The 26,196-nt window shown below is 38.5% G+C and overlaps 2 protein-coding genes across 3 annotated transcripts in view; one reads left to right on the forward strand and one right to left on the reverse strand.

Moving 5' to 3' along the window:
• LOC138917500 (interactor protein for cytohesin exchange factors 1-like) overlaps window positions 1-6,290 on the forward strand; it is a 61,243-nt gene extending 54,953 nt beyond the window's left edge. For both annotated transcript variants that reach the window (XM_070234483.1, XM_070234484.1), the window contains 2 exons: window positions 3,901-4,036; window positions 5,999-6,290. In XM_070234483.1, the coding sequence (XP_070090584.1) occupies window positions 3,901-4,036; window positions 5,999-6,098 (236 nt within the window). In that variant the 3' untranslated portion in view covers window positions 6,099-6,290. The remainder of the gene's footprint in view (window positions 1-3,900; window positions 4,037-5,998) is intronic.
• The window catches only part of MACIR (macrophage immunometabolism regulator), a 169,150-nt gene that overhangs the window by 3,375 nt on the left and 139,579 nt on the right, over window positions 1-26,196 (reverse strand). Inside the window, exon 4 of the mRNA XM_070234479.1 lies at window positions 4,455-4,523. Within this exon, the coding sequence (XP_070090580.1) occupies window positions 4,473-4,523 (51 nt within the window). The 3' untranslated portion in view covers window positions 4,455-4,472. The remainder of the gene's footprint in view (window positions 1-4,454; window positions 4,524-26,196) is intronic.

Below are 26,196 nucleotides of genomic sequence, written 5' to 3' on the forward strand. Positions count from 1 at the left end.
CTGTGCCCAAACTCTTAGCCACAATGCCATGTGAGGCACACCCTGGCAGAAATTAGCCTTCTTAAAGTAGTGCTGTGTGTCTGGTCTCTGCACTCTGGATATCAGCACACTGACTGCAATAGCCAGAGTCCACCCAGCACAAGTCTTTATCACAAGAGCCATAGGAGTTGTGAGGATGGCAGAGAAATTTATTGAGAGTGGCCGAACCCATGCTGTGCCATGAACACTACAGCACTAAAATACTGTTTAACTTAATCATCATTATATGCATGGAATATGAATCGTTATTATATTCATAAAGATTATAAAGAGCTCTAACACTCATTTTCAGTTCTTCTAGAACTGAAATATACCAAGTGGGTGAGCTTCAGACTGCTCTAATCTGTAATTCTTCCTTTCCTTGTACTGTCCAAGCTCTGCTTGGCTCTTGCACATTCCACCCTGATCTGGTTTCTCGTTCTCCAGCCCTGTGAAGGTCATAACCTTGAAGCAGGGCTTGATTACCATTTATAGCAGTATTTACCAAGCTGCAGGTTTTGACCCCATTCCTGAGTCATGTGATCAGTTTAGTAGGTTGTGACCAGATTTAAAAATACAACAGAATAGAATTTAATTGAATAGAAAATATCATGGTATATCACAACGTTTCACAAAACTTTAGCCTAATTGTATGAAAACATGTAGAGGTCTGTATTTATTACATCTGTGGATCAGGGCCAAAAAAGTTGGAAAAATACTAATGCACAAAACACTGTCTCTGCTTATATGCTTATTTCGTCAGTTTTATGTTAAAAATCTTAGAGTATTTAAAGAAAGTCCTTTCCTTTCAATTGTCTTTGTAATATGCCTACCATATTAGTTGCTTTGTTGTTAAGACCCACAGGCTTCCTTGGTCACCACTTCATAAAGACACAGTCCCCTGGCCGTAGCATCTCAGTTGCTTTCCTGTTTTATTTTTACTTATTATTTATTTTATTCCTTTGATTTATGTTCTTTATGACAGATCTGGGAGACCTCATATGCTACTTCTTATTTCTGAAGGTATCTGTAGTATTTTGGGCATGGTGTCTTTCTTATAACAGTCACCTGAGATGCCAAGACAATACTGAGGACAACAAAGAAAAGGCAGAGAAAAGATAACAGTGAGATGAGTGGAAAGAGCAAGACACAAGAAGCAACATAGGCATGATTTCCTGTAAAAACCACATTAGAGGCTAATCCCATATTTCACTTGCAGCTGGTTGAATATAGCTCTAATGTACATCGTGGGATTTAGCCCCAGTCCATTCCCTGAAGTCTTTCCTTACTGTTAAGGAAAGTGCTAGTACTTTAACAATATGGATTACTGGCTTTCTTATGCCTGCTAATATTAAAAAGCCACAGTGTAAGTATTCCAGAAGCCCTCTTTTCAAGTGCCTCTTCACAGGCCTGAAGCCCCTTGTCATTCACCATACGCGTGATGATTTTTTTCGTGTTATCTCTCTCTAGCAAGAGCTGTAAGTAACCAATTGTGACTGGTAACTATCATTCTTGAATAAATCACATGAAAGTCTGTGTGCACTTCTCAGATATCTTTTACGTTACTGCAGCAAATGGAACACATAATGCTTGCACAGTTCTTGAGAGAAATCTCTGTCCAAACACTGTGCCAGCTTGCTATTTATTGCTGCTACCTAATAGCAGATAGAGACTGGCCCAATGAGGTCACCTCAAATGAGGTAATGGGGTTATAATTGGATGTCTTTACTGACAATCATTTCTACCTTATAACTGGTCAGAAACTTTCCTGTTTGTAGCAGATACTTTCTGGACCAAATCTTCTATCCATTCTCAAAATGGGTAGAGATAGGGGAGGGTATTCATATCTGCTCAGACACATGAGAAAAGGAAATCTCACAAGGAGGAAGAAGCCAGAAATCAGTACAGTAACAAAATGGCTGTGTACTATTGTTTGGAGCAGAGAATTAAGACAGCAAAATAACTCTCAGCTGTGTTTCTAGATATCCTATAGGCCTGCCCATCTAGCACATTGCTTATTCCACTTCTACCATATACCCAAAAATGTCCATGCAAAAGCTTGTACATGATATTCATAGCAGCATTATTCATAATAGTCAAAAAATTAAAGAAACCTCAAATGTCCATCAACTAAAAAGTGGATAAATAAAATGTGGTATATCCATACAATGGAATATCATTCAGTGATAAAAAGGAATGAAGTACTCATACGTGATACAAGGATGAACCTTGAAAACATCATGCTAAGTGAAAGAAGCCAGTAACCAAAGACCACATATTATATATATTATATATATAATTTCATATATATTGTGGCCCAGGAAAAGCAAATTTATGGAGACAGAAAGTGGGATAGGATTGTCTAGAGTTAAGATAGGGCAACAGATGGGGAGTGACTTCCACTGGGTATGGAGTTTCTTTCTGAGGTGACGAAAATGCTCTAAAATTAAATTATGGTGACGGTTGCACAACTCCATAAATAAACTAAAAATCATTTATTGTACACTTTAAATGGGTGAATTTTATGGTATGTAAATTATATCTCAATAACAGTGTTTATATATATATATGCCAAATATGTTTTTATATATATATATGCCAAAGAAAGAAGTCACTCTCTGATTTTGACAAACACCGTTTTACTAGGACCTACTAAAGGAAAAACAACCTAGCCATTTCTAAAATGACTGCTTTCCTAAAAGTTAGTTCTAAAACTGGCTCTTTTTAAATGAAAATAAAAAAAGAATTTAATAGTGCATCTAACCCCCGTCTATAACATAAGCAATTTTTAAATTTCAAAAGTCACTCATTCTGTTTAAAAAGAAAAGCATTTGACTTCCTGACAGTGTACATTGGTATCAAGTGTAACCCAAAGGAAAACAAAGTCAGCCATATTCAAAGGGACCAAATTTTCCCTTCACAGCCCCTTATTAACACATTGGCAGAGAATTGTTATTGGGTATGTAGCAAAAATCCAGGTTGTATTTTGGTGTTTTCCTTGTTAGTACAATTCACTAAAAGTGGCTCCTGGGGGCAAGTAGGGGGTAAGAACAAGAGGCAGGAAGAGCAAGGAAGAGGTTTAAACATCTAATTATCACTCTTAATGATGTTACCTAGAGTCTCTGCATGAGATTCAGGTTACCTCAGAGCATCCAGACACCATAAAAACACACAAGGGTTTTGACTCTAGGAGAAGCACCTTCTCCTAGACTGATGTCCTCCTCCCAACCCCCAAATAATGGAAACAAAATTCAGGCCAAGCAGTATGTAACCACTAACACAGTTTCAAAGGACCATGGGGAGAAAATTATCTTTTAAAACCAATCATTTTCTTCTTATTTTAATTCAGGTTGACTCCCTCATACCACCCTGTGGGTTCATATTTTAAATGTGCTTTGCATATACCCAAGAAAGGTGGGGATCTATGTTGGTTGCAGAAACTTCTGGCTGTCTTCATTATTCTTCAGGAAGGACCTCTTAATGGTTCTGCCCAAGCAAATATCATTTGATTTTCCTCTAACATGATATTACAAGTATCATTCTTTGATACTGAAAAATTTACTTCAAAGTGTGTCCTCCAGGTAAAGAAGCTAGGTTAGGCCCTCAGTAACTCTAAGCTAAACACTGAACAAGTAGTGAAGAGACTGAAAAAATGAAAACCAAGAAATGCAAACTTTGCTACCATTCTTGCCGTTAATCATTAGTGGATGACCTTAAATTACATATCCTTTTGGAGTCTCAGTTTCTTCCTTGGTAAATTGAGACACCTGGACTAGAGGTTTCTTCAGATAGAAAGTTTTCTTGACACCTTTTCAGACTCCTTTTCTCCATCTTACGCTTTCCCTGTTCTCCTCACTTGCCTTTTGCTCTCACCCTCTGTAGGTGGCCTATATCTGCAAGGATATAGGGTGAACGAGCAGATCCTTAGCTTCAAGCAATCAGTAATTGAACTCAAACCTCCATCTGAAGAGTTCAAGACTTTCTATTTCTGTGCAGAAAATAAGACAGAAAACCAACGGTAAGTCAAGGTCTGCATATTTCTTCTTCTTTATCTGTCCTGACAAGAGCCTTCTTAGCAAAGGCTTATCCTTATTTTTCAACTTCAACTCCACATCTTCAATTAAATCTCTTCCTTTCTTTGCATAGTCTCCATAGTTAATATTCCCCAGGATATTTTTTTTCTTTCAATGCATAGATGATTCTTCCAGAAGTATCTTTTTCAAATGAAAAAGGAGTCTCCAATTCTTCCCAAGGCAGTGGCTGACTCAGGCTTCAACATAAAAAATTCACTAAGACCGTAACCTGTAAATATTCTAGTTTATTAATTCACAGATTTGCTGTTTCACCTCCCTTCACATAACTCTTATTGATATGTCCATCTGAATCTGGTCAGTTGTTTGATTTTGTTAAAAGTCATTGAAGGACATAGGACTCACCTATCAAATTCATTATGTTCAGTATCCAGCTCGGCATGCACTAATGGGCATCTGGTTCATAATTTGGTTCTGGAAAAAAAAAAAGCAGGAAAGTTAACAGAGACAAAACCATGGAGCAGAAATGTTGTCTGGTACCTAGAGCATCCTCCATCATCTCTCATGTCTCGCTGACTTAACTCCTATCTCTAAGACATCCAGTGCCCTCATCTCCCATTCCTACCCTCAGCTACTTGGTGACCATCTCTCACCTCATTTAGTTGCTTTCTCCCAACTCTCTGGGTAAAAAGGATCTAATAGAGAAATTCACGGTAATTTGTTAAAACAGAAGACATGGTAAAATTTCCAGGGGCATTTGCAAGAACCAGATACACTATTTTAACCCAAAGAAATACAACTCCAAAAGTAGAATTTCAGGATCTCCAGCAAAATACCATTTGGGGAGAGGCGAAGGGATCTCTCTAGGCCTTCTCTCGTTATGTAAACCTTGCCTGTTCCACTCCTTACTAAGCATAGGCTAGAGTGGGAGGATAATGAATATAGAATTGCTAGATATTTTGCCAAGATCTTCTTCCTTGGGTATGTGCTATACAATCTGGGTGGCAGTTTAAGATAGTTCCTTTGAAGGTGAAGCTCCAGCTGGCATATTAGTAAAAGGGTCAGTGAAATAGAGTTAACTCCTATCTGATAAAATCCACTGGCTTCTCTAAGAGAGGAGGTTGAATAGTTGAATCTCATTGCCAAACTCATGAGTGGATATTATCAATAAGACACAATATTGAGTCACTAGAAAAATATTTCAAAGCATAAGAGCAGAGTTTCACAAAGTATGGTTATTGGAACACTGGTTCCACAAGATACCCTACTCCCAAAGAATAGTTAAGTTTAGGAAATGATCCAAATCATATTCCACACTCAGAGAAACACAAAGTAATTATTAGTGTTTCTGAAACACTCTGCTGGAAAGAATCCTGGTTAACTCTGCATAACTCCCACTACCTAAGCTTATCTAACCCAAACCATTTTTCAAAAAAATAACATCTATTAACCATCCCCTAGAATAAATGTTATGTGTGTACATTTTGCAAAACATCATCCAAGAAAATGAAAATTAGGGAGAGGAGAAGAGAGTTAACTGGAGAGCTTGCTGTGGTTAACAGTAATGCAGAAATATTTTGCCCTAATGGCAATATTTGATTACTATATGTTTGATCAACTAAATTTTAAATAGACGCAGTAAAATACTACTACTAATCTTAAAATCCATGTAGCTCCATTAGTCCCTATAAACAAACATTGTACCCTCTTCTGATCCTATTATTTACATCAACATAGTTTTACTTCATGGCTACCATTGTGTATTTCACATTTGGCATTTTACTTGTTTGTTCAATCTGAAACCCAAAAAGCATGGTTTACCTTGTTAATTTCAAACTAAATAACCAAGAGAAAAAAATACAATATAACTTAAAAGACTTTGTAACATTTCATTTCCCTAGAGTCCAACAATTTTTTTAATCACCTGTCCTGCACTGTTGTTTCTGCAGCTGGATTACAGCTCTGAAAATGTCTATCAAAAAATGGCTTCCTTTGCATCAGGCTATTCAAGACTTCATGAATCGACCTCTAGAGGAGACCAGAATGTGAAAGAAATCCTAATCTTAAGAGAAAGGACTCACAAAATCATCACCAGCTAGTTGTGGGAAGAAACAAAAATGTTTATTATTATATAGCTTTTCAAATGAATGTTCCTCCAAGATGCTAAAACTTTGTGATAAGGTGATAATTTTGTTTTTGAACCAAAGCACCAAAATATAATGTGACATTCAGCTAATACAACTTATATCAACATTATTAACACCCCATATTTTCCCCTTCAGGCTGCATATGTTAGCATCACAATACAGTATGCCCTGGGAGACTGGCCCCATGGCAGAGTGGTTGGGTTTGCACACTCCACTTTGGTGGCCTGGGGTTTCACCAGTTCGGATCCTGAACGTGGACCTAGCACTGCTCATCAAGCCATGCTGAGGTGGCATCCCACGCAGCACAACTAGAATATACAACTATGTACTGGGGAGCTGTGGGGAGAAGAAGAAAGAAAAAGAAAAAGATTGGCAACAGATGTTAGCTCAGGTGTCAATCTTAAAGAAAAAAAAAAAAATATATATATATATATAGTATGCCCTGTACCCCTGTCTTTTGAAAGCACAAATACAGTAAAAGTTGCTTTGTTTTATTTTCTCTTTGATATTATTTGCTAAATGTTCCACTCTTTGCTTTGGTTGTAGGCTTCCTAGAATGCCTATAGACCATGATGTGGGAAGACGATATTTGGGAAAATTAAGATCATAGAAATGACGTGGCTTAAATGATGAGTAAATAATTCAACTAAACAAGGTCCTCTCTGTTAGGTCATCTTCATTCAACTGGCCCAAGTGCTTCCCAGGACTTCCTAGATGAAAGAAAATAATAACAATTATTGGTATAAAAATAAAATAGAAAAAGAATTAAACTGAATTTAGGGGAGAAAACTCAAAAGCACAGGTCTTATTATTACCTGAATTATTGCCTGAATATCTGTCACACTGCAAGGGGAAAAGATGAAATAAATCAAGAATATCCTGCTCTTGATCCTGAAAGTAAAATTCAGAAGAATTCAAAAGTGGATTCTAAGCATTGACTTTATTTCTCAGCGGCACAATCCCAATGTGTATCCAGGATGTTGTGATGGGTTTGGAAGCCCCATGCCTTCATGAATGGAACATGGAACACAGATTTCAGGGAGTTCAACTATGAGATTCAAGTGCTCTAGAGCAACTCAAGATAACAACAAATTGAAATCTTGTCTTTTCATAAAATAATAGTATTTCAGAGCTCACAAGGACCTCACAGCTCAACCCCTCTTTTTTGTGGCTCAGGCTCAGGGAGGTAGATGCCTGCTGAAGACCACATAGGTTGTTAATGACAGAACTGGAGCTGAATCCAGGTCTTCCTCTCTCCATCCAGTGTTGATTCCACTTAACTCACAGCCCCTCACTGTGCCCGAGAATATGATGTGGTTTCACAGAGATAATGCAACCATCCACTCCCCAAACTTGTTGAATACTTCTTGTCTTTGCCTGAGAACTGAAAAACATCTATTCCAGCAATAAATCATGTTTATATTTCTATAGTCTCATGGAAAGACTTCATGTTAATTCAAATTATATCCTTTTCCAGAGAATCTTAAATGTGAAAAAGATATCAAAATTCATGCCATTTTTCTTATATTCCTCACTTCCACCACCCCCCCAAAAGACTGTGAACTCTTTGAATAGATGCTACAGCTTGCAGCTGTCGCTCACCACAACGCCGATAAAGGAGGCTTGTGAGTGTGTGAGCATGTGCTAGTTAGTTCCCATATTAAGAGAAGCTGCCTAAATGAACTCATGCCCAAAAAGACACACTGTAATACTCCGACCAACTTAATACCATAATCAAAAATATTCAATTAACAATAACAGATAGCCCTCTGTTCTGACAATGGTCCTTTTGTTCTCCCGGTATTTGCTATGGTAATAATGAGGTCTTTCAGCAGGGGCATCATCAGTAATGTCAGAAACCTGGAGCTCATACATCCGCTCCCTGGCAGAGCACTCTGCCTTTCTGGAGCCCCGCCATGGAATGCACAAATTGTGCCGTTACCAGGCAGCCAGCTAGTGACCACAGCCAACTGTAACACTGGCACGGAGCTTTCTCCTGAAGGAGAAAAACAAAAGCAACTACCTCAGTAAAATGTGAACACAAGTTTCCTTGAAGCAAGCACTCACGTAACTCACTTGAAAGTGAAAGGTATCAATGTTCAAAGATCAGAATCACTCTTCAAAAATCACTGTTGTTATTCCTGGAAGGTTCTAGAGATCTAAACAATCCTGGAAATTATGAAAAAATGTTTGTGCGTGAGCATTTTTATGTAGAAAGGGTTCTTAGGTATATATGATTCTCAAGGGATATGTGACCCAAAAAGAAATTTTTAGTTCTCAGATTAAGAACATTTCCCAAGATCCACAAGGTTTCCATCTCCAATTGATAGACTAAGGAAGGGAAAGTACAGGACCAGCCTTCTAAATGTACCCTATCTGACTGCACATTTTAGAGTTAGCCTACCTTTTGGCAAATCAAGGAGAGCTCCCCATGAGCCCAATGGTCAGTTACTCAATAAATGTTCACTGAGCACCTACAGTGGGCCAAGCACCGGCTGCCACCAGGCTACAACCATTAAGGAGAGGCAGAAAAAATTGTTCAAAGCATTCGCTCTGCAGCCACATAGCCTGAGTTCAAATTCTAGCTCTGTCACTTGCTGGCTGTGACCTTGGGCAGGTTCCTTTAACTCTCCTTGCTTTAGTTTCCTCATCTATAAATGGGGATAATTATAGTATCTTCTCATGTGTTTATGACAATTAAATTAACAGTGTATGAAAACCACTAGAACAGTGGGCAGCCCAGTGAACTCTCAATACAATTATCAATATCATCAGCAAGCATTGTCAGCTGGTTATATACAGACATCGCATCTCTGTGGACAGCTTCAGAAGGAACACATCTCATCTCCTTTACCTCGCTACCTGCAGCTGGAGAGGATGGAGGAGAGATCCACCAAGGTTTCCATCTTACGTGGACTTAATAGAGAGGGCCAAGTATAGGTTCAGGCTTTCTGGGTCATATGCAACATAATATTGCCAATTTAGATCCCCAAGGACTGGCCTACAGTTGTCAAAACTCTGCTAGCCCAATGTCTTGGTAAACTTGGAAAATTTTCCATCAGCATTCCTAGAAGCCCAAATTGTTCTCAGAAGATCCCTGTGGGACGTAAGTAGTCCAACTCCAATTGGTCCAACTCCAATTCTTGTTCTGCCTCATCTGTTGATTTAATGTGCACACCATAAGGAAAACCCCTGGACTGTTCTGTACTTGGGAATTACATTTATTGAAGATAAATTAATAAATACCAAAGAACACAATGATTTGTTCCCTTAAGAAGGGAACACTAAAAGCAATCAGTCTATTTCCTTCTTTGCCTCACCCACTCAGCCTGAGAAAATGAACTCAATGAGCCATTGCCTCCAAACCACCTCTCAAGCTTCCTTCTGGTTTGAAACAAACTTTCCTTCCCCTACTTTTGAGAAAAAAATACTTTCTCCATAGAGGTTTGGCTAACATAGTAGAATTCTATTTTCTATTCTAGTCCACCCAGCAATCATTTAAAACCCACGTCAGAGACATGTCCATAGCAGGGTGTAAAAGCTAATGAAACTATAAAGCATATTTTTTAAAACTAACCACTGTATTCTAACAATACCTTACATCTTATGTATACCATATTTATACATGTATACTTTTGATCAATAAATATCCCTTCATATGTTTCCAAATCTACCTTTTTAGAATGGAATGCATTCTTGATCAGAGAATTTGTATTTCAGTGACTCTTCACAGGCTATGAATACCCAGGGTGCATAAACAAGGTTCTGAATAGACTAGTGAATTATTTGATCAATCTTTGGAAACAGAATGGGAAGGATCTCGTCTCTGTATTTATTAGTTTGATGACTTCAGGGAGGTAGGAATCTGTCTATCATACTTATTGTAGTCTCTGAAGCTAGCACAATGTCCAGGGAGGTAGGAATCTGTCTATCATACTTATTGTAGTCTCTGAAGCTAGCACAATGTCCAGCATATATTAAGCCTTCAATACTCATATAGTAAAAGCATAAATAAATGAATTCAATATATTGATCTGATCATACAGGAAAATTAAATCTGCTAATTCTGAGTTTAGATTCTGAGTTGCATCAGAATTTTAAGGATTGCAAGTTACAGACAGATTTTGAAGAAAACTTAAGCATAAAGGTATAATTATGAAGTAATTGTGGGCATCTTATGGAAGCTAAAGGCAGGAATACACATCAGAGGCAGTTTCAACGGGGATTGGAGCATAAGAGGAAACCCAAGATATCTATCTTCTCTCTCTGCTCCACTACTCGTTGTGCACCTGCATCATTCTTTTTTCTCCCTGCAAGTTGACTTTAGTTGATATAGAGAATGAATGCATGAATTGTGAGTCAAAAACCCAATGACAGTCACAGCCTCTTAACAGCAACCACAGATGAAGATTACCTAACCTGCATATTCGTACAGTCTACAGCCAGAAGATGGAATAGCATAGCCTTTGTAGCAATTGTATCTAGGAGCTACATGTTAGGGTGAGCTACTCTTCATATCACCAATAGCAGCAAGGGCCTACACAGCAACACTTATGTGAGAACCAAATTCAAAAAGGGAGTTCCCCCCTTACCAAAAATGAGATATAGGAACCTTTCTAGTTCAAAGGCACTTGCCCCCATGTAAAGATTAATTCTGCCCCCTCCACTCTGCACATGCTTGAAAGCTGAGTTATCTTGGATGATGGGACCCAGAATGATAACTTGACAGCTGCTGTTCCAGTTGAGCTTCTATCATTTTCCATCAAAGAATCTTGAGTGATTAGAATGACCATATAATTTAGCTCCCAAATCAGGACATTTTAAGAGAAGACACTATTAATAATTATACTGAGAAAACGGATGTAAGCAGAAAATATCTCAGGCAAAGTGAGACATATGTAATTTTACGAATAATGTACAAACTGGTATTCTCTGCTTCCTCATCCACGTGGAAGAACATGATTTTAGCTGACAGTTTCAAGTTTGTATGTTCTAAGGTCCAGCTTCCTGTGAGAGTAATTTCTTTCTTTCAATACCAGTTCCAACAAACTGAAAGAGACCAATTACTCATGACCAAGGAGGTGGGTTTACATTATAAGAAAATAGACTCTGGAGGTTCTGCAGCCTTAACTCTGTGTTTGTTTGGAGTGTAGTAGATGGAGGAAGTGTTGCATTTCCAGAAAAATGGAGTTTTTGGGAAAGCCACTGTTGGGATATTATCCTACTTAAATAAGTTTAATGGTGTGGAGGAGAACTAGCAGCCAAAGAATTCCCATCAAACTGACTATAAAGTTTAATCAATCTGCTATAGTACCATGGATGTTTGCATAAGACATGAGATTCCTGTGTCAGAGACAAAGGACTTTATTACTTACAGCAAAAGGAACCACTGCCCACCACTGTTAAGCTATAGCCTATGACAATGGTTCTAGCTTTGTCATCAACTAGCTGTATTGCCTGCAAAAAGTCATTGGCTTTTCAGATATTTAGTCTCCTCGTCTTTATTTTTGTGCTATGCAGATCTAGCCCTAAAAGAGATTTCAAAATTAGTTTACTTAAGCAAGAGTTCTTGAGAAATTATCATTTTCCTGAGCTCATAAGAGAATAGTGGAGTCAATTACCATACACTTTAAAAAGGTTACTATCTTATTCAATAAATTGCAATGTAGTTTGTGATGATGAGGAAGGTTTAGTATCCTGTAATTAAAATTATAAATATACAACAAGAGGCTCCTTTTGGTGGACATTGTTCAAATAACACTGGATTCAAACTTGACCTTTTATAGAGCTCACTACTGTGTTAATGTAGCAAGTAAGCCATGAAGTGTTACATTGTGAATGTGAGTATGAAACAGGAGCTCTCTTGGGTGAATGCCATTAAACCACACCGAATCCTTTATTTTGCTAAAATCCTCCTCTCAGACAAATTTCCAACTGATTATACATATTTGTCCTTTATGCTTCATCAGTTTCTCTACTTGTAGTTATAAATAAAAGATTTTGCTCAGTGAATCTGTTGAATTGTAGTTACTGTAATTATGACTTTATTTTTAAAAGATCCATGCTGTATTTTTCTATGTGGTAAAATAAATTAGAATTTTTTTTTGAAATTTTACTCTATTCTTTGCAGCAATGTAAGGTAATATGATCCAATAGTTTTGTTCTACTTTCATATGGACTTCTCATTCTAGCTGTTCTCATCTTCCTCTGAAGTGTTAATTACATGCAAAATCTGATACTAATTGGACCAATAAAGTTATATATAGCCCTAGCTCTTTCAGCCTGATTATATATACTGTGAATTAGTTAAATTCGAGAATTCCACAAAAATATACTGATATGTTTTCAGGGTTCTTTCCCCCTTATTCTCATGAGAACATTTTGCTGATCTTTTGAAAGGAATTTGTGTGTGCGTTCGCGTGTATTTTCATCCTTTTTTTTTTTCGTTAATCTTTCATAGGAATTCCTAAGCCTGAAATAATACAGACTTTTAAAAATTCTATGACATGGTTTTAATTGGACAAAATGTCCCTTGATATGCAGTAGCAATGATGGAGGATCCCCTTCCACTACAGTCCTGAAAAGAGAAGTATCATTAAAAATTGGAGGTTCCTCTTTTCTCCTACGGTGCCCATTTTTCTGTTCATAACTGTGGTGCGTTTACTTCAAGAACTGTTTATCCCTGGTTTCAAATGCAGTAGCAGCTTAGAATCATGTATACATCAGTTCACCTAAAGAAGTTGTGAGCGCTAATTAATGCATTCCTGAAGAGGTAAAATTTCCAACTTTTTACTGAGAATAAACAACCATGCCATGTCAAATAAGATCATGGCTCAATCATGTCCTGCTGCAAAGTCTAAATGATTCAGAAACCAAGTAAAATAAATGTAGCCACCTGACAAACCTATATGGGATTTTTTTTTCTATGAACATGGGTAAAAGCAGTGATAGGCTATCATCCAATTGATAGATACTCAATTTGCCAAGTAAACAGTTATGACCACAGCACCCATATATTTATGCAAAAAATGAAGTTAGTTTTTAAAATGTATTCAATTTTTTTAGCTTCTGGGATCATTCACTCATCCGTTCATTATCAGTATGTTTCTGGCCCTGGAGAGCAGTTGTCAGTTGCATAAGTGTCTCTGTCCTCATCGAGGACTTGACCTTCTAGAGGAGGAGACTGGCAGTAAACTAGCAATATAATAAGTCAATGAATTAAATAAGTACAAAAGGCGGTGAGTACAAGGAAGAAAATAACCAGCTTATTCTGAGAGAGAATAAAAATCATAATGGTAGTCAGATAGGATGGGCAGGAAAGGTCTCTCTATTAAACTGAGACCTAGAAGATGAGGAGAAAGCTCTTTGGAAATAGCCGTATTTCTGTTGGAGCAAAGAAAACAAGTGAACAATCAGGAAAGAAGCTGCAGATGCAAAAGAGTTTGCTGGTCATGGAGCAGGAGCTCTAGGGGCATAAGCGGCCAAGGGAGATTGAGTCAGACTGGCAAATAGACTGAGCTCAGTATGGAGATGAGGTAATAATGGATACCTGAGCGCTTGGGCTTCATACCATCACTGAGGTGAACTGGGAAGGCAGGCATGATTGAATTAATTATAATAAATTCTTAGTTAAAAGTAAGCATTATTCTAGCATGGAGGTCTCAAATGTTTTGCTAGGTGGTATGGCATCCTAAACCAACTGACCAGCTACTGAAGCACCACTCTTCAAATATGTCATGATATAAATACTTCATCATCATTTTCAACTAATTATAATAGTTTAAAATGAAATAGGATAAATTTGCATGACATTTCCTTGACACGACCTAGTCCCTATACCTCTTGGTAGGCTGAACATTCAGTGAGAGTAGAACTGGGTGCTCATGGAGTCATTCCCCAGCACACCTGGAACTTTTACCACTGATAAATACACTGTCATAGCATAGTTTTAGGATGACAAAGTGTTGTGTGTTAAATCATTTTTTGTTTATCCTGCAACTGTTTGGCTCAGGTGATCATTGCCAACACTAATGAGTCTTCTAATAGGTTAAACACCTTCATGGTTGAGTTAGCTTTGCTCTCTTCCAAGGCCTCAAGTTGTATCCCTAAACCTGCCAGTTTTCTCAAAAGATCATTTTTGTTTGTTTGTTTTTTAAAATTCTCTGCCATTACAATAATAATGGAAAGCATAAGTCCTAAAATCATAGGTCAACTGTTTTGACCTATGCAAAGAACATTCAGTACATTCTTTTGCTATATGTAAAACACTTGCTTTGTACTGAAGCAGAGACATAAAAAAGGTGAGTGACTGGGGCCAGCCCGGTGGTGCAGTGGTTAAGTTTTCACATTTCACTTCTGTGGCCCAGGGTTCACCAGTTGGGATCCCGGGCACAGACCTATGCACTGCTTGTCAAGCCATGCTGTGGGAGGCATCCCACATATAAAGTAGAGGAAGATGAGTATGGATGGTAGCTCAAGGTCAGTCTTCCTCAGCAAAAAAGAGGAGGATTGGCAGCAGATGTTAGTTCAGGGCTAATCTTCCTCAAAAAAAAAAAAGGTAAGTGACTTGCTGAGATCATAAAGAAAAACTATGATGAAAAAGAGAAGTGAATACCCAGCCCTGATGGTAGAGAGTAAGGAGATTCCAATTTTCTTAAAAATAAAACCTACCATATGATCTCTAACACGACACAGAAAGAACTACCTAGCCATATATCAGTGAATGTGTTGGAACAGGAGGAGAAAGGCTCAAGGTAAGCAATTCATTTGAAGCTTCCATCGTCCTTGAAAGAAAGAGTGAAAAGAGAGGGGTTTTTAATCTTCATTTTCAAGGTAAAGAGACTGGAGTCTGCTGGAAACCGAAAAATCTAGTTGTCTGGAGGTTACCCAAGAATAATGGAATTAGAGACACCAGCTCCTATACAACATAGGAGAGATGTTACATGAGAGATGTAACAGGAGAGGCAGAGATTTACTTAGAGACTCAATGGCATAGCAAGAAACTCCAGTAAAATATAGAAACAGTCGAGAGAAGAGAGAAGAGGATGACCCCCAGAGAAATGCCGTAGATTTCCTTTTACACTCTCCTAAAGAACTGAAGTCAATTCATTGACATAGAACCATAGGTTGAACCTTGTCAAACTGAGAGCTCAGTTATAAAATGGTCAGTTCCTGATGTGTCTAAAGCATAATGACCTGGTCACTAAAGCAGGAGTTCTGCTATGGGAACAGCTGTATTACTTGTTATGACAAGATACCCAAAAGTTAATTTTCCTCAAAATTCAAAGGCTACTTACCATTGCATTGAAAGTTTTCCATAATGACACCAAAAAGCGAGAGCAAGAAAACACTCTGAATTTTGGATAAAATAGATTCTAGTGGCCCCAGTGGAAATAATGGGTGAAATAAAATATATTATTAAAATAATTTTGCCTGTTTCTTTTTAGTTTTTTAATGTAGCTACTAGAAATTTTTAAATTAGATATGTGGCTCATTATATATTTATATCAGACAATGCAGAGCTACAGTTTCCATATGGTACTGATAAAAAGCAAAACAAACAGCAATGGAGACATGCGTGGAGCCCTCTTCCAGGAAGTCTTGGCTGGAGGCTGAGCACGGTCACACAGTCTTTCTATCACTACGAAGCTGAGATATGGAAGGCTACACTTTTCTAGGTGACTAAGAAAGTAGGAAATCTGTGATTCTACAAAAGTTAATCCAGAGAGCTATGAAATAAACTATCCATGTTGGAAACTATGAGGGCATTTAAAAGAACAAGAGAAAAGGGGCTCAAAGAATTGCGGGAATAGTTCTCATTCAGATAGACATACCAAAGATAATCAATGTGAGGCCTGTATAAATTCGGATGTAGAAACTAAAGTGAGCCACACTCCAGAATGCATTTGTAATCTTGCTGTAGGCATATATCCACCTAAACCAATCCCAACAGAGAGGTTCCCTCTGTGGCATACTGAAGATTAGCTTGCTCTACATCTATTCCAATGCCCTTCTTGTATTTCTTCCCATACCACAGAGCAAGAAGGCTGAAGAGTACATCTCCCAGACTCTGTAACAGCTTGGGTTCCAGATGTGATTTTTGTTAGATCAATCAGAGGCACAAATTCAAGACTTGAGTTTGGAACTGAGTGCGTGGGTAAAGAGCAGAGCAGAAGCATTCATGTTGCAAGCTTGGTTCTCAAGCTGATAGCTGGAAGGGGAGAACTTCATTTGGACAGGCGGCTCTCTGATGGTGGCCAGGAGCAGCTCCTTGGAAGCTCAGTTTCGCCAAGAAGATTTGGGAGTTGTTCCTAGAGACTTAATCTAATATCTGTCTCTTCAGCTACAAAATGTACACAAAAATGGTACCTGTCTTACAGGCTTGCTGTGAGGAGTAATGAACTAATGCATAAAAAGGATTAGCACAAGGGTTGGCACCTTGAGAGCAATTAATAACCGTTAGCTATTATTAGAATTTTAACATTAGCTCTTAGGATTTGAATTCAGGGTTGATCATGGAGGAATTTTGCATAGCAAGTGAGATTTTAGCCAGAGGGGAAACTGACTAAGGTGTCCTCCCGTGAAGAATCAACAAAATTTCCTTAATCTGAAGTCACGTGTTAAAGAGAAATTGGTGAAGCATCTGCTTCTATAGAATCTTGAGAGACAGTGACTCTTTCAAGCAGCTAAGAGTAAGAGATCTGGACTAGAGGAACCTGCCACATAGCAATATTCCAGAAAGCTAATTACCTGGGACTGTTCAGGAAAACGTGTACAGATGGAAGGGCCATAAATAGAAACATCTCATTCAAAATAACACAGAAAGCAAAATAAACAAAAAATTCTTTGCTGCTTAGTTATTGTACTAATGGAGAATGTTAAATGAAGGTTGAACTAAGTTATTTTCTAAGACTTCACTGCTGAATTCCTTTGCAGAGGGCATCACTAATTAATTCTTTAAATGGCTATTCAGCTTCCCATGTGCCAGGCACTGGGGGTAAAATGCCAGAAAGCGAATTGGTGGCCTATAGTTGAAATGGTGAGGGTTGATAGGAGCTGAAATGGGAAAGGAATGGGGTTTGAGTGGAAAGTAATCAATCTGGAGAGAGAGTTCTCAGGGTGGGTAGGAGTCAGTGGCGTAATACTGCCCACAAACAGGAATCTTCACTTTGCACTCTACATCAGCCTTCTTCCACATTCCCTTTTACCCAAGAGAGAATCAACAAGCAGTCTAGAAGTAATGTTATGAGCTGCTTGGGAAAAGCCAGGGAAGCAACTTTAATTTTTTTAAACAATCTCCAATTTACAAAACAAGTTATGAGTATTGTACAAAGAAATTTATTCCTGAATCATTTGAGAATAATTCGCTGACATGATGTGCTATCACACTCAAATACATTGGTGTGCATTTCCTACAAACAAGGACATGCTGCTACACAACCACAACATAATCATCAAAATCAAGAAGTTTACACTAATATATTCCCACCATCTAATCCTCAGACCCCATTTAAGTTTCATCAATTGTTCCGATAATGTCCTTTATAGAATCTACTTCAGAATCGTGCATTGCATTTAGCCGTCTCATCTCTCTAGTTTCCTTCCAAATGAAACAGTTCCTTGACTTCCATGAACTGAGCATTCTTAAAGATTACAGGCCAGTTATTTTGCAGCATTTTGCTCAATTTTGGTTACTCTGATATTTTCTCATGATTAAATTTAAAAATATCACAGATGTAAAGTTGTACTCTCATTGCATCCTACCCAGTGGAAAACAATCTCAGTTTGAACCATTATACTAACGTTCACTTTGATCACTTGATTAAGGTGGTGTCTGCCAAATTTCTTCACTGCAACCTTATTCTTTATTTCCCTGTAGTTAGTAAGTAGTTTGTGGAGTTTATCAGAGTTGAATGGTATAAATCTCAAGATTGACCCTCAAAAACAAAAACGAAAAAAGACTCGCACCAAGACTCATCATGGTGAAATTTCTAAACACTGGGGATAAGAAGACCCTAAAAGCTTCCAAAGAGAAAAGCTAGGTTGCATACAAAGTAATAGGAATTAGAAGAGAATCAGATTTCTCTGTGATCTGGAATTCTATATCCAGCCATGTTATGAATCAAGGGTGAGGGTGGAATAACAATGTTTTTAGATTGGAATGACGACTCAAAAATGTATTTCTCATGAGCCCTTTTGTATCAATCAGGAAAGGCCAGCTTGCAAGCAATGCCAAAATCTCAATTGCTTAATACAACAAAGGTTTCTCTCTTGTGTACTTAGAATTTTTGTGAGTACAGGAGACTCTTCTGGTCAACCATCTTCCATGGCAATTTAGCAATCTAGGCTTATGTTTAGTCTCATGACCTTCTCAACACAAATCTTCATCCATGGGTAAAAATAATGCTTTGGCCCAAACTGGCACATGTCACTTCTACCCACAGCCCACTGTCCAGAAGTGGTTAATGACTTACATATCTGCAAGGAAGCCATGAAGTGTCACAGTCCCATTTGTCCAGGAAAGGAGGAAAACTGATCATGGAGAGGTACTAGAAGTATCTACCATGTTTATTTTAGGAAGCCACTGTGGGATGTGCTTAAGCAAAACAAAATAGTTAACCAAGAAAAGAGAAAATGTGAGATCCAGAAAACAAAGATGCTACCTCATCAGGCCTGGAAAGCAATCAGTCCAGATTCAAGCAGGAGCATCCAGGGCTCTGGGAAAGAGGGCACGAAGGGAGAAAAAAGTGGAATTGATAGACCATCTGATACGTGTGGGGATTTAGAAAAAAGTTCATTATCAACCGCAATAGAAAATATTAGAATTCATTCTTAGAAAATGCAAATGAAAACGTAGTAATTGGGGAAAATGAGTTGTATAAAAAAGAAATTGTACTTATGTTCACTACTGAGCTTAGCAATAACATAGTTTACCTGGTCATAATAATGTAAATATTGACTATTACTTAAAGCAAAAATTATTATATAAAAACATTGCACTAGGAATGAAAAGAAAGGGGGTGTAAGAGAATTAAATACTCATAAGCCTGTGTCAGGAAGTCAATATTTAACATCTGAAATTGGTAAATCAAGGAATAAACATAGTATGTGTATTGTGCAACCATTTACATTACCCCTACCGTCTCCTTTCTGAAGGTATTGTCTGCCTCCCAGGCTGGGCCAACTCCCCTACTCCCAACCTCCACCACTTTTGCCAAGGTTCCCCAACTGGCTGGATGTCCCACATACCCTATATGTTGAGCCTGTCCATGCCAAGTCACCACTCCACTCCTGGATTTCAACGGAATGCAACACCACAGGGTATGGGATCAGGCTTCTGCAGGGGCCACCACAGGGCCAGATGGCGTGATACTGAAGTATAGAAGAGTTAGCTCCCCATGGAGTGAACTCTGAAGGAAGGGAAAAGGGAGCCAAGAGGAAGCCAAGCAGATAAGCTTCCCTTCCTTTTTCCCCTCCATGCAGTATTTAGAGGTAGGGTTACTCATCTCAGCCCATGTGGAAAAGCCCACACGCTGAGCTGACACGCTTGCTTTGTACCCATCATGTATGGTATTGCATGGCACTGCTTTGTAGCTGTGCTTGCTTCACGTCCCTTTTTCCTTCCCTTCATCTACCTGGGCTTATACCACCCAAAGAAAGTATCAAAACATTAATCCCTGCATTAATCTGTTTTTAGAAGATCTAGACTAAGACGGCATTTATTTTTAAGTATAGAGATATATACGCAAAGAAATATAGAAGTATTTACTCAAACGAGTGGGACTACAGTCTAGGGAGGGTGAGACAAAAGATTATTAATTTCCTTTATAGGTCTTCTGATATTACTGATTTTTAAAACTATCTCTGTGTATTATTTCCATAAAATAAAAATTAAGAAGAAAATATGTGATGAGTGCCATTATATGCATTTAAAATTGCTCACGTATTTTTCATGAGTTTTCCCCATAGATCAAAGAAACAAGCTAACAATTATTATAGTAGTGTTATAGCAATGTTGCGTCTTAAAACTCTGCATTCACACACATTTTATAGATTTTTCTAAAAAAAAAACCCTTTTATAAAAAGTGAGAGAAGATGTCACCTTAAGATCAATATCTCCTTGCATCCTGTTTAAAGTGCTATATTCTTGAAACGGCAGAGAGTGCTTTATGGCAGAATAGCAATAAGTCAATCTATAGACTCATCTTAATGAATTATAAAGGAAAGAGAAGGAGCTAAAAAAAGAAACCATTTTATTTTTACACTGACTGTCTTTTGAAAAATGGAACTGAGGGTGGAATTACTGATTTAATTAAACCACTCAATGCTTTATTAAAGTCAATATGGCCTAGTGTTCCTGTGCCGCCATCAGCTTATCAATAAAACCTCATATTTGTTTTTGCCAAAGAATTCATACTTATTATTCGATGTGCCTATATTACAGAGCTTCTAATTGTTTTCAGGAATCATATACACATTACATTCCAAAACCTTTCCATTAGGAGATCACAAAATTCTACTGGAAAAAAAAAAAGTCAGGTTCTGAAGGCATGATTTATTCAGCTTGGTTACTACTCACCATGAGGAGCTCTGTTTCTGCTCTATTCAGCGGAATATCTGCTCAGCTTTTACAGCATAGGAGGTACTCAAGATCACCAGTGCAAAACCCACTTGGGGCTGATGTATTCAGCAGGAAACACTGAAGCACCAAAGATAATTTTCTCACTAAAACCTGTTAGTTCCTCCCCTTCCTTTCGAAGTATGTCTTTTCTCATCCCAAATTTCCCCATTTCTGTATCCAACATAAATCACTGAACATAAGTTACTGAAAGTAAATGGCCAGTTAAGGAAAGAGGAAAGTGGATAAGGAGATACCTCCAAGATAATCTGCAAATGTGAGCCTATTTTCATTTGAAGCATTGAGATTAGATGGAAACAGACTTGGCAGAGAGAGGAAGAGCATGGCAAAGCAAATCCAAAGAATAAAATGTGATCCAACATGCATGCATTTCCTGCCGCCCTGACATCCCCCATGTGGCTTCATTTCTATACCTTCACTTGTAAGACCTAGGACGGTGTGAGACCATAGACCAACAGTCAGTTACAGAGGCCATGTCTTCAGGCCCATGCCAGTCCTATTAGGATTTTGCTTTGGTCTATGTATTGCTAGAGGGGAACTTTCCAGACAAAAGTTGCCTTTTAACCAGAAACAAGTATTTGCCCCTGTATTGCTGGTGTCTCTGTTCACAGATCAAAGCCTCTGTGGGTAGGTCATGTTCCCAAACTCTGTTAGGGCGATTGTCTTCCCTAGCCCCTCATTTAACAAGTTTTGCATTATTTGTTTTACAGGATACTGACCAACTGGTTTGACTGACTTAACGTCATTGAATTGCTTTGTAATACATATGTGCTTTTGACTGTCCCACATTACTCTCTTTGCTCATATTCTCTCCACTTCACCTTCTCCTCCACCATTTGTCCCTTCTATGTTTTTTTCCCACCTTCAGTCCTCTGTCTCAAGTGTTTCCATCTCCTTGTTCCTTCCTTGATTATGGAATATGGATTGGATTCTTTTTCTCATTCTTCCCTTTGCCTGTTTGCTTCTAAGGAATACCTGGTACGGAAATAGACCAGTGTTAATACTGGCATTTTAGTATACTGAACATTAAGAGATATAGATATCTCTTCAGAAAATGATCTTTTTTCCCCAAAACACAGAAAAAAATAACACATATATTCCTACCACCCCATCCCAGAATTAATACATTGTAATATTGAATTAATTGCTCCAATATTTTTTCTGTGTGGATAGTTTTAAATAAAACTGCACAAGCAATTTGTGCTTGCATTCTTTTAAGGAAACAGGGAACAGAGGGAGGGAGGGAGGGAGGACTAAAGTTCACTTTGACAACCAGCAACCTCATTTCTCATTTCTCCTCTTTATTCTCTGCCCCAAAGGCAACTCCCCCACACCAGGCAACCAGTAGCACAATATACATAATTTTTTCAAATTTTTCATACTTATATATGTATCCAGAAATAACACACTGTACATATCCTTATGCCACTTGTTTTTTTACTCAACATTAAGTTTTTCAGCTCTACCCATGATGATGTATATAGATCTAGGGCACTGTCACTCATATCTTTGTCAAAAGTCCTCTCACTACTTGCAAAGAAAATAGCACTATTCGTTAAGTATAGGGACGACCTCACTACCTCTCCCCACAATAAGTCCCCTCATAAATATACTCACCTTCACTGAAAAATGGAGCTTACTTTGGCAAATTCGTAGAAGGTCAACTTTACAGTAAAGTCCAGATTTAAGACCAAAATCAAAAGCTTTCCTTCGGAAAGTTTAAATAATTTTATACTTGAAAACAGCATTTCTCCAGCTGGCTAAATTAAGGCACTACGAAAGTTCAATCCAAGAATACTCCTTGGCTTTGAATCCATTGCTTTTTCTTGCAGTTGGAAATCAGACACTTTTTTTTTCCCCAAAAACTCTTGCCAATGTGTACTTTCTTCTACAAGAGTTAAATAAATGTCAATAGGCAAGCCAGCTCCCTTAATAATATTTCCTTCACTCAGATGATCTATTTTGGTTGAAGTTTTGCATATAGAGATGCACTCACTCTTCTTGACACATTTCCAGAAAATATGCAAATAAGGCTCATATTCTTCTAAAGCTTTTTCCTCCACTAATGTTCAATGTGTAACATTCCTTCTCCCCACTGCCCTGAAGCCTCACTGTCTCTTTATTGTGATGCTCTCAGAAAAGGGAAAATGCTTTTAAGAAGTACTTTCCTTTCATTCCTTGCTCTTATCCTACTAGGGATTGCTTTAGACACTGTTTCCAGAAAGCATTTACCTAGTTTTACATTTATTTTGATTCTTGAAACTCTCCTTCTGGACTCCTTACCTTTAGAATCTTGATAAAAGCTCCCAGGAAAGGCACACATAGGCACAACAATTACAACATCGTGCATATATGTTCAGAAGGATGGTGAATCTCTCAATACCTTCCTGGACCCCAGGTTCAGGTCCCTGATTACACTCAGGCTTTGCCAATCAATGCTTCCCCCTCTGCTGCTATTTCTGAGACATCTCGCCTGGCACAGCTTGCACTGCCCCTTCCCTCTTTCCTCCCGCTTTCCCAAACTCTCAGTCTCGGTCAGAAAAAAAGCTATTTCTGCCCATAAATGCAGGCAAGGTTGCCTGGTGGTGTCATCACAGGAGCCATAAAAGCTGTCCTGTACAGCCTAATGGAAAGCAAGGCTGCCTTTAGCTATCAATAGGATAAAAACTGGCATTTGCTGATGAGAAAAAAAAAAGCACAGTGAATGAAAACAGAGGAAATCCACCAAATATTGACAAGTTACAGCATTTCTGTACAGTTTGACACTCTGGTTGACCCATTCCCCCCTAAATGTTTCCTGCTATTTTGCTGTCCATTCTCTACTTCAAAATACTTCTCTCTATCCCTTCCACGATGTGAGCTTGAGTGACCTCAAGGTTAAGGCCTGCGGGTGTAAAAGAAGAATTGCCGGTCATATGAGGTGCCCAAGACCAGCTCACTCCAGATACTCTGGAGAATTCAGTACTGAAAACAAAGTAACATGACCCTTCTGTTTGGGGATATCACTCATCTATGTATTTGTTTTCCAGTTCTGCCAGGAATTCATTGGTGAGAGCAAGTGAAAACTGAGGTAATACCTGGACAGCCTCACCTTAGGCCCTTCAATGACTCATCTCTGTTTCTATCATCTGTACAATGAGAATAAAAACATAGTGATTTTTTACTTATCTCTATGTTTGTTAGTCTCCTGAAAAATTGATATTTAAGCTGATTTCCCTTCAACATGCTTCCAAAGGAAATTTCCCTGTCATCATTTTCTCGACTCATACTGAGAAAACACAAACTTTTCTTAATATCAGGTATGTAAAACACACTGTGGAAGATACGTAAATCACCTAGAATTATAGATTATATTTGTGAGTCAAAGGTACAGAATTTAGGTCTTAAGAATTTATTTTGGATGCTCTGCTCTTATGTTACTCTCTATCTGGGTAGATAGTTGCTGGTCTCTCAAAGTTTCTAGAATGACAGTTTTTAGTGTCAAAAATGAAAACAGATGTATGTATGTAGAGTCCTGCTCTGTGTAATCCTGCCTCTGTGTCAGCGAAAGTAAATTGTGGTAAGTCTTTGATGGTCTGGATTATGCAGCCTCTCACTAGGGTGAGACTCACTCTGCTCATCACCTATCAAACACAATATCTCATGTAACCCACTACTCTCTCCCACTCCCTATAAATGTGCCAGCAAATCTGGTCAGATATTCCTAAACACTTCAGTTGAAGTCCACATCTTTCTTATTCTTACCATCATTGCTTTCATCCAGACCCTCATGGTTTCGTTTTCTCTTAGATTATCATCTCCCCTCACTGTTTGACTAGCCCTATCCATTCTCTACCTGACTGCTGAGAAACCTTCCTAAAACGCCACTTTCATCATGTCAGGACCTTCTCCTGAAACCTCTGCTCCCCAGAAGCAGCAGGCAGCGTAATGTCTCCCAAAGTTGTCCACACTAGATACCTGTGACACATCATGTTATATGGCAAAAGATACTTTGCATACATAATTAAGGCTGCAGATCGTAAAACAGCGAGATTATCCTGGTAGGCCCAATACAATCACATGAGTTTTTAAAAACAGAGAACTTTCTCAGGCTGGAAACAGAAGAAATACAGCAGATGGGGAAGTCAGAGAGATGCAAAACATGAGAATGACTTGATTCACCATTACTGGTTCAAAGATGAAGGGCAAGATAACAACGAATGCAGGTAGTCTGAAGGAACTAAGAGAGGGTACGTGCTGACAGCCAGCAAGGAAACAGACCTCAGCCCTATGACCACAAGAAACTGAATTCCACCAATGACTTGAATGAGTTTGGGAACAGATTCTCTCCCAACACCTCCAGCTAAAAGCCCAGCCCAACCAACACTTTGATTTCAGCCTTGTGAGACCCAGAGAAGAGGAACCAGACTTCCGATCCATAGAACCACGGGATAATAAATTTGTGCTTTTTTTAAGCCATTAAGTGTGTGGTCATGTGTTATGACAGCAATAGAAGACTATTGCACCAGCTAATCTATCCAAACTCTCCTCCTACTCTTTAAGACACATCCAAGTCTAGGCCTATTCAATGAGTTCCAACTAATTTCCCTCTGCTCACAAACTGTAGCTTTTGATTTCTGCCAGGCCAGGCTCAGTTTTGTCCACAGAGCTTACATTCTTTGGAGAAGGAAAAAAAGAACACTAGAGAAATGACTAAATAGTGTAAATTCAGGGAGTGTGTGATAGACACAGAGCTGTGCTGTCCAGATTCCCCCTCAAGGAAGGACTTGCTGTCCAGGGGCAGAGAAGTGCCGTCAGCAGGCAGCTCTAGCTGTCACTCTTTCAGGACTCTCTTCAGCTACAGAAAGTCACCTTTCTCAAGACCGTAGGTTTTCCAAGGAGGCTTGCTTCTGATTACTGAGCGGGGAAGCAGGGATAGAGAGAGAGGCCCTGCCATTTTGGCTCAACACGGGCCACTCTGACAAGCAGTATTCACCTCAGAGCTCCCCACAGGGTTAGCCAAGTCTCTATCAGGCCCCCAAAGCAGTTTGACTTCGTCCTGTGCCCAATCCTGCTCCCTATTTTCTTTCACAGATTAATTCCTAATAGACCCCAAACTCTACCTCAGCATCTGCTTCTGGAGAATTCACCCTGTGACACAGTTGTAAGTACTAATAAGAAAATAAGGCAGGTTAAAGAGATAGTGTCTGAGATAGCAACACAGAGGCATGAGATAGCATAAAAATTGTCATGTTACACAGACTCAGAGAAGTCATATACCAAAAGAACTGTTTTTAAAATTATGGCTACATTTATAAGAAAACAAGAAATAACTCAAACTGCAAGATACTGAAAATTAAAATAGTAAGAGTGTAGCTGACAT

Source organism: Equus caballus, chromosome 14 (genome assembly GCF_041296265.1).
Source record: "Equus caballus isolate H_3958 breed thoroughbred chromosome 14, TB-T2T, whole genome shotgun sequence".
NCBI lineage: Eukaryota > Metazoa > Chordata > Mammalia > Perissodactyla > Equidae > Equus > Equus caballus.